This window comes from Atta cephalotes (genome assembly GCF_000143395.1).
Source record: "Atta cephalotes unplaced genomic scaffold scaffold00054, whole genome shotgun sequence".
Classification (NCBI taxonomy): Eukaryota; Metazoa; Arthropoda; class Insecta; order Hymenoptera; family Formicidae; genus Atta; species Atta cephalotes.
The window spans coordinates 727314-736890 of NW_012130118.1; the positions used below are offsets into that span (position 1 = coordinate 727314).

The window sequence follows — 9577 nt, forward strand, 5'->3', positions numbered from 1 at the left end:
AAATCCTTTGTCGATACGAAGACTTGATAAAAAGATCTACATAGGCGAGCACCAATTTAACGACGTGTATCCAGCATCCGTGTAGGATATGTCACACAGGTGCTTCGGATGTAAAGGAGAATGTAGAATTCTCCGATCAATAGTAGCGTTACCAATGTAATTTCGTGCTTGTAAAGCTGAAACGTAATTTGAGTCCGATGTCACTTTAGTTATGCACTATGGTTGATGCGTGTTGAAGTCTCTCAAGCTCTTCCAATGACAAGACATTCGTTTGTGCAAGCTCTGGAAGCTTGCCAGCTCGAGCTTGAGCAAGAAGCTCTGGACTAAACCATCGTGCAAGTTGATTAGATGTTGGCGAAAGATCACCTCCGTTACTACCCACGAATCCGAGGCCTGGTGAAGGTTGACGGCCGACTGCCATATTTAACTGCTGCGATCGCATCGTTTGTCCATCTGCACATATGATTCAGTGTTGTAATAAAATATCGTTAAAAAAACAAGGGCAAATATTATTATCATTATGTAAATATATGCGGATTAATTACACAAGATACTAAAAACGAGAATAATTTGCCGATTTTATTTATTTAATATAACGATAACATTATAAAATTTTCTAGCGTAAAGCATTTCAATGTAGTTAATAATTGTTTACTTAGTTTAATCCAAAGGAGACTAAATGACGTCATGATAGAATTAAGTGAAGGAGAGTTAAGAATAATTTATTTTTCCGATTTCTGAACACCATTGCATACAATTTGATTTGGGAGGGAAGAAACACCTGAAAATTAATGTAAATAGGAAGGAATTTTATAAATATTGATGTTGATAGATAGAGAGAAGTCGAGGATAGATAGAGAGAAGTCGTTTGATTTGTTAGAAATTATTTCAAAACACTCGTAGTTAGTACTTCATCGAATCATTACCTGTACGATTAGAATTGTAGTTTTGACTCATGACAAGTTGCATAGGCGTATTTACAGCCCTTTGTGACGGTTGTTGTTGCATGTTAACAGTTCCATGCGATGGTGGTGGTTGTTGCATATTAGCGAGGTGCGTTGGAACTTGCTGTGTCTTCATCTGAGTATTCATAGGATTTGATCTCTGATTCATAATCGAGTTTTGCGCTATATTATATTGTGGAACATTATGATGCGGTAACGAAGTTGCCATCGTGTGTTTGGATCGTGCTGGGTTGCCGTAAACATTCGGCACTGTTCTATGCTGTTGTTGGAATTCCGCACTTCCCGTATTATATTGGAACTGATTGCTACTAGTGTTGCTGTTATTACCTTTTACTATAGGTCGACCTGAAATTAAAATTAGAACATTAAAAGTAGTTGATAGCTACACCATATTGCTTATCTTAAAACAAACTTTTTACCTGAACGATATTCACGAAAATAAGATTTTTATAATAAAAAAATTTCTCTACAATTCTATAAAATATTTAATAATATTAACCTGGATGCTGTTTGAGAGATGGATTCGACCATGTCGATTGAACGGGTTGCGATCGCAATGCAGTATGTCGAGACAGAGCTCCCTGTGCAAGTAATTGAGCCGCAGCAGACTGCATTTGTTGCATCTGAGAAGCCTGAGTTTGTGACAATTTGGGTGGCTCATTGTTGCTTCCTACATTCAGATACACAATTTTATAATGATAAATAATTATTTGACTTTATAGTTGAACATATAAGTACAAATGTTAATTAATGTTTTCTTAATGTTAATGCTTTAAAAAAAAAAGTGTCTAGCAGTAAATAAACAAATATTTTTTTCCAAAATTAAATGCTTAAATTTATAATTTTTAATAAAATTTATATGTACATATACATATACACCTTGTAAAGCAACTAAATATTTATCAAATTATTCATTGAAGTTCTCTATTCTACCATTTTCCTACTTTTTATCAATTATTTCATGATCATTTTATATATAACAATTACATAAAATTATGTTGTGTGTAAATAAAATATCATATTGTGAAAATTATATTCTGAATATAATATTATTAATTGTAATGATTTCATAAGAATAATAATAAATGCAGCTGTTGTTAAATATTTATTTACATTACATTCATTTTCTGTCATAGCGCATGCAATTTTGGCAAACAAGGATTAAGCACAAATATAGCAAAATTAGGAAAATGAAAATAGAAGTTCAATACATATTGATAAAAAGATGCAACAACAGGAGAAAGTGTGAGCGTGTGTAAAAAAAGAAAAGTTAAAGCAGATGAGACAGGATCAATAAAGCTTTTTATTATAAAAGAAACTATTTCAACATTCTATTCAAAAATGTAATAAATCTATGTTAAGAAATGAAGAGTTTATTCTATAAAGTGCTTTTTAATCACATATAAAATAAAAATCATATTCAAAATATGTCACATTAAATCTTTTAAACCACGCCGCGGACATTAAACGAAGAAACAAAACAACTGCTTTTCATTATAACGCAAAAATAATAAAAAGAAAAATATAGCTTCAAATGATTAAGAATTCGCTATTTTATGAAATATTAATGTGCACTTTATCAAACTCCTCATTGACGTAACAGCACAATTAAACATTTTCGGTTGTGAGTAAAGTAACATTTTGCAAATCAACGTTCTTTAGCTCGTCTGATGATGTAGATGCAGTTACTTTATTTTCGTCTACCAACGTTTCTAATTCAGATGATTTTTTTAGTGCCTCATCAAGCGAAACACAATCATTATTGTTGGTATCGTCATCTACTACATCAGATTTTGTTGTTTTTGCATCGTCGTTTGCATTTTCATTAACATCAAGGAAAACATTTTCCTTCGTTGTGTTAATTTTCGAATTATCTTCTTTTTTCTGCTGTAATGCGCACAAATATTTGGTCTTTAATGCCGATTCTTCCATATCGAAAGTAGTATTGTTACTTGTACGATTAGCTATAGCAGAATGCAGGAAAATCATTTTAAGAGTCTCATTTTGCACCTGATTGACAGAATCAGAAAACTTAGAGAGATTAATGGAAGAAGCCGCGGTGTGCATGGGACGATTATTTTGAGACATGCGAGAATTAATATTTTCATTAATTGCAGGAGTGATAGAAGAAGTTGTTTCTACTTGGCAGAATTGATTCACACCGTCAGGTTCCTTATCAGCAGTCATTTTGCGTAAAACGGAGGTTGGAGTGAAAGCAAGCGGACTCGCTGTTTGCTTAGCTGGTGAATTAACGGGACTCGACGTGCGTTGCTGTTGAACTTGCTGTTGTTGCTGCTGCTGTTGCTGTTGCTGTTGTTGATCCTGTCGCTTACGGAAATTCTCACGCTGCTCTTCCAACTTTTTCTTGATTAAAGCACTTTGCATTATAGACTGAGTATGCATAACAATCTCCCTTGGAGATGGTACTCTATGCGGTATCACTGTTACATAATAATTTACAATATTAATTTTCTTAAATTTTTTTTTCAACTTCAATGATATCGCCTAATATGTAATTTAAATTAAAATTATTTATCCAAGTATTATCCAATTATATTACATTATGTAGCCTTTTGTCATGTAACTTTAAACAGAAATATTTATGTATTTAAAAGATGATAATATAAAATAATATAAAAAAAATTAACAAAATACAAAGTTTAGTATATTTATTATATTACCTGGATGTTGTACTGTTAAAGTACTAGGATTAGTTGTTAAATTTGGTGATATTATCGGAGGTGGACAATAAGCTGCATTCCATATACAATATAAAATCATTCAATTTAATAAAAATTAGAACTTCTAAGTTTTTAGTTAGCCTTTAGTAATAAAAAAGGATTTAAAAAGGATATTGATGTGTAAAATATCTTACCGTTATTCATAGGAGATGGAATTCTCTGCTGTTGTTGCTGATACAGCATCTGTTGTAGAATGTGTTCTTGAGGGATAGGAGCAGCAGGATGAGGATGTGGACTTATCGTACGAGGTGTGGTGCCACCATACATTTTTAAAATGTTCACCAGCACTTCTCGATGGCGATGTTGCATTGCAGGATTCTATCAAATTCATATAATTAAAGATTTTACTATAACTATAATAAATAAATGTTGATTATACAGATTATCATAAATAACTGACTTGCAACTGTTGTATTAGATGTTGCCTAGTGATCTCTCCTTGTTGTAAACCTTGAATGATTGCTTGAGCTTCCGGTCGTTGCAAAAGCTCTTGGCTCGACGGGACATTATTTATCATCATTTGCATCTCCGCCGGTACTGGACTGACACCTAACATCCGTTGATTACCCATCATCATTGATAGCATATCAGAATGTCGTTGTTGTTGCTTTTGTTGTTGTTGTTGTTGTTGTTGTTGTTGCTGCTGCTGTTGTTGTTGCTGTTAATATTCATTTGTCAAAATTCGTTGCATTAATCACTAAACAAAGAATGATGTATGTCATACCTGTATTTGCAAGACTTTCATTAAATTCTCATGTTGCATCTGAACTTGATGAGGATGTTGAGTAGGGCCAAGAGGACCAACGTGATTAAATGTTGTAGTATGAATTGGTTCAGCGGGGGGCTGCTGATGTGGCATCGACTGTTGGGTTTTCAGTTGCGAATTAAGTAACTAAAAAACAAAGAAAGAAAGAGATGCAAATTATATGCGTTAATTAACATAGCAAAAAAATGTAACTTACTTGCATTAACGTTACAGGTTGTTTTTGAGTGATAGGTCCGTTAGCTGCAGGCACAGCTTGTCCTCCAGTCACTTGAGCAAGCTAAAAAAAATTGTTTTAATGCATTTTGAATAAAATTAAATTATCACATATCGATTTACCAGTTTCTTAAAAGCAGAGAGATCTTCAGTCTTATTTACACGGGGTGCATCAGTCGAAGTCGTAGGTGGAGGAGCACCACCCCGCATACGTGCTTCCAATTCTTCCAAACTATGCACAACTTTACCACCAATTTCTAGAAAAAAATTTATTAATCTATTATATATGACTACAACCTGTTTATTCGACAACAATATTCAAATGACATCTATCTTACCCAAATCTTTGATAGAACAATTTTTCATCATAGGTATAGCCGTATTACTCGCGTCACCCTGTCCATTTTGATTCGGCTTATTACCGCGATGTAACATTTCGAGTAACTTGACGCCATTTGAGGTCGTGTTAGCATTATTGGTCGTGTTGGCTGGAGAAATTGGTGCGAAGTAGGTGTTCGATTCCGTCACCGATGGTATTTGAATATTTGGCTCAGTGATGTCGTTCAATAAATTGTTCAGCAATTCATCTTGTATGGAAGCTCTACGACTATCCGCCTGCTGAACTGGACTTTCTCTTTTAAACCATTGGCTGAATCGCGAACCAGTACCACTATTCGACCCAACTCCATTCTAAATAAAAAAAAAGAAATAATTATTTAACATAAAGAAGTGAAATGATTTCAAATGTTTGAAGTACAAATATTATATGACTCACCGTCAATAATCCAGAGACGCCAGGGAACGTATCAGATTTCAGGAACTCATCCAGATTAAAATCTGGATGCGAGTCCTCTTGATTCTGATTTGCACCAGAGTTCTCACCCGATTCAGAAGTCGGCTCGGTACTCTCACTGATCTCATTTTCTTTGTTCTGAGTAATAGATTGTTCAGTTTGTTCAGAAATTGGAGAATGTGGCGCCGGTACAGCATTTATAGGCTGATCCATGACAGTTGGAGTGCTGCGTCCTTTAGGGCCCGCTGAATTCTCATTCGATTTGTCTTCTTTCTCTGTGGCATTCCTCTTGCCCCGTTTCTTTTGCGCGGCAGTTTGTTTCTTACTCTTGGTATTACTACTGCTCACTACCTTTTCCTCCGGAATATCTTCAAAGCCTCTGAGCTCGATTGTATCGTGTTGCGATGTAGGTCCCGAGCTAAACCATTCTGGTTCGTCTGAATCGCGATTGTCACTATAAGTCCGTCGACGATCATTGCTGTATCTCTTTTCGCGTCCGCGATCCTTATCACGTTCCATTTGATGATTATTCCGTTCATTTCGGTCTACTCCTCTATCGCCACGATCGCGTTCTCTCTCGCTACGATCTCCATAATCTCGGCCGAATGATCTCCGCTCAAACCTCTCGTCTCGCTCACGCAGATTGTCGCGATCACGTTCCCTTTCTCGCATGTCACGATCTCTATCTCGTTCCTTCCCGTCACGATTATCTCTATTATCACGATCACGCAAAGAGCCACCAGCAGCTGTGCCTGATCTAAAACCATAATCCGCACGTTCAGAATCGATCTTTTCGTTTTCCGCTCTAAAGTCCCATATATCCCGTGTTAAAATTCTGCCGCTACCGATTCGACGAACAGGTTCACGATGGCTGACCTGTAAAATATTTCATAATTATGTTTATAAACAGAATACAAAGCGATGTAACTGAAGGTAGATAGAAACGCATGTCTCGGAAAAAAAAGGAATTGTGAACTGCGTACTTCTGTTTTGCCAATCGGGCTCTCCGGACGTCGGTTTGGTGGCTGATTCACGTTAACAAAACATCCCGAATTAAAACTTCTCCGTTGGGGGCTCAAAACAATGCCGTCTTGCTCTTTACGTATTCGGTCTCGTGGATCGCCATTATTACGTCGCTTACTATGATTCTCAGTGATTTGATCACCACGTCCAGTCCTTTCTTCTTTCGGGGGTGTATCGCTACGCTTTCTATCCGAATGCCAACGTTCAGGATCCCAAACACCTCTTGAGCTGCAAAAGGAACAAAGTATTGATGATTAACGAGACAAATATCGATATATCGAGAGATCCCAAATCTTCAAACTTACTTGTTATAAGCGATATCTAGAAATGTAGGCCTACGTCTAGATAATCGCAAATTTTTTATCAGCATTAGATCCTCCTGAAAAAAAAATAAAAAATAAAAATAAATAAAATATATATATGTGTACACACACACACACACACACACGCGCGCGCGCGCGCGCAACATACAGAATGAATATTAATAGTAGAATAGTAGCACGGTCTCTTAAGCCAACAGCACATGATGCTTGCTTTCTTGCTAAATTGCTTACATATTGGTAAATTACTAGAAATTCTGTATTCTGTGTGATGCACTTCCAGTAATTTATTAAAACGCAAGCAATCAAGCATCATTGTGCCACAGACGTTACTCTTTGCAGTCGATAATTCATCTTCCATGATAAAAATCTGATTCAACCATTAACATTTACCTTGTATATCGCAAGGAGCAAAACTTGGCATATTATTTTGAGAAATTTCAACAATTTCAAAGCAATATTTACCCGAGAATATTGAAACTGTGGTCTAGAACGACCTACTTCCACGATTGAAGTGTCGGTCACTTCACCAGCCACCGACATCGATATAATTGCTTCATCTCCTATAAAATAAAAAAATAATAATAATATAAAGTAATTGTAATATGTAATGAGACAAATATGGCTCAGACAGCTTCGTTGAGTGATCAAATCTCATTAAAATGTAACAGTGACAATCTGGAATCCAAGAATTCCAACTGTGCATTCTTATAAATGCGATCAAAAAGACTGGCGTAACGCGATCGTACTTACGGAAGGTCACTCGCTTTAGAGGATTGACAGATTTGTTTTTTCGAAACCAACGGCAGGATCTAGTTTGCATAACCAGGATATCCAAAAAAGGAGACCCAGTCGGGCCGACTAACGGTCGTTTCCGCGGTCGGCGATACCAATTCGAGCCGATAAATCGTTCAACAGCGACGAATCTCATTGTAATATCGTTTGTCTTGCCTCGAATAAGCCGACTGCGAGAAAGCCTTTACCTGTTCGGCCGTTCTACCCTATCTAACCGTTCGTGATGTTTCCTCGCGCAACAACCGTTCTCAGCAATGTAAACAAACAGGTGAAGGGCAAACGAGGGTCAATAAATTCTCAGGATAAAGTTCTGTCACGAAATACGTCGCTCCGTAAGTCAGAAAATGATATTATTCCACACACAAACGCTTTATCTCTAAAATTTCTATTCTTTAAGAATCAATAAAAAAAACTCCAGCGAGATCTAATAAAAAAAATCAAAAATCTCTTTCACTTTTTTCTTGGCCTTGAAATCGGCAAAACGATTTTAAGTACACTCGTCTTATCCTTTGAAGCAAAGCAGTTGAGAAAAACAAATTCCTGTCTTTCTCGTGTTTCTTGGTAAAGAGAAAAAAATGTTAAATGATGTCCGACTTTTTGAATATACCAAACTTTAGAATCGCATATTTCTGTTATCAAAATAATTATATATTAGATGTTAACAGTTTTCTATGTGTCACTGCCTGTATAACACTCGCACAACTTGATACAGAAGCAATATATGTAAACCGTCGTGTAAGCAGAGTACAGTGCAGACTGACTGATTCAAATAGTCTTCAGACAAGATACCTCTCTTACAAACCAATCAAAGCCTTCCTGAGACGATTCCAGATAAGTAAGCATTTGATTGGCCACGGACAAAATCATTTAAATGTAACTGATTCTTGTCTAGGAAAATTTCCAGAAATTATGATTATCTTATAACAAAAAATACACACAAATTCGCACAAATATACACAATATAATCAGATCTCAGAATAATACGTGTTACTAGATATTAGAATATGTAAAAAAATATTAGATACATGTAAAAAATTTTTCTTTGTTCAATCTAGAAATTTATATACATCTTCTTTTATGTGGTAGATATTTTGAAGCAGTATAAATATTTGGAAAATTGTTTGCTATGTATGGATGAATAGATTCGAAAGAGTATGAAAAAAAAAGAACAGACATGATGAAAAAGCCAATATTGATGCCACAAGTCCTAAATGATAAACATGTTAATAACGAAGGCAAAGAAAGACAATTCCCATTTATATATCTCAAAAATAAATTAAAAGATGACAAACGATAAAAAAAATAAAGAAATTAGTAAAAAGTGAAACAAATTGAGACTTGTTAGTTTAATTTTAACTTGCATACAGTAATAGATCCATAGATTATTTTGTATTTACATGGACTACTTTCCTTTTAGGAGAAACACAGTCGACATAAACGTTGTTCTAGCTTTCTTTGTTGTTCAATGAATAACAAAAATAGAACGACATTTGTATTGACTATTTCCTAAAAGGAATTAAGCGGATCGAAAATAGATCCTTTTGTACATTAAAGTAAGTACTTTAATCTTCTGTGATATTTCAGCAAGCAAACATAGGAGCATCAAAATATGTGTTCCTTCAAATTCATGTCAATTTCTCCTCACAAGAATCAACAGTGGATCCATACTTTTATTGCGTTTCCGCGTTTGAATTTTCTTTTTTTTCTCTGTTTTCAGCATAAAGAATGTAACTTTTAATAACGTGTAATAAAAGAGATTAGATTTGTTTTCTGTGGCTAAACTAGTGTATACTTTTAGAACTTAAAATGAGATATATTTTTGATATTTGTTGAAAACAAAAAAAAGAATTCTAATGCAGCCTAGTACAGGAACAGAAAACAGACTAATTGACTGATTGATGAAGGAGAAAGAGAGAGAGAGAGAGAGAGAGAGAGAGAGAGAGAGAGAGTACGTTCTATTT

General features: G+C 35.2%; 1 protein-coding gene across 1 annotated transcript; it reads right to left on the reverse strand.

Annotated features, from left to right (window-relative positions):
* Positions 1-205: 205 nt before the first annotated feature.
* Positions 206-7752, reverse strand: LOC105623224 (eukaryotic translation initiation factor 4E transporter). The gene is made up of 16 exons (XM_012204625.1): positions 7575-7752; positions 7287-7384; positions 6807-6880; positions 6462-6729; positions 5461-6354; positions 5024-5375; positions 4809-4942; positions 4669-4749; positions 4431-4598; positions 4107-4349; positions 3841-4024; positions 3647-3718; positions 3128-3406; positions 1465-1635; positions 927-1310; positions 206-453 (listed from the first exon to the last, which is right to left on the reverse strand). The coding sequence occupies exons 1-16, from the start codon at positions 7750-7752 to the stop codon at positions 206-208; spliced, it is 3828 nt and encodes a 1275-aa protein (XP_012060015.1).
* Between the last annotated feature and the right edge of the window lie 1825 nt (positions 7753-9577).

What these genes read in the sequence shown, in the direction of transcription:
- LOC105623224 (XM_012204625.1), bottom strand. Translation starts at nt 7,752, where the DNA reads ATGAGATTCGTCGCTGTTGAACGATTTATCGGCTCGAATTGGTATCGC. An exon ending in ATCTCTCAAACAGCATCCAG is followed by an intron (nt 1,311 to 1,464) that starts GTTAATATTATT and finishes TTTTAATTTCAG; the next exon opens with GTCGACCTATAGTAAAAGGT. An exon ending in CTACAATTCTAATCGTACAG is followed by an intron (nt 454 to 926) that starts GTAATGATTCGA and finishes TCATATGTGCAG; the next exon opens with ATGGACAAACGATGCGATCG.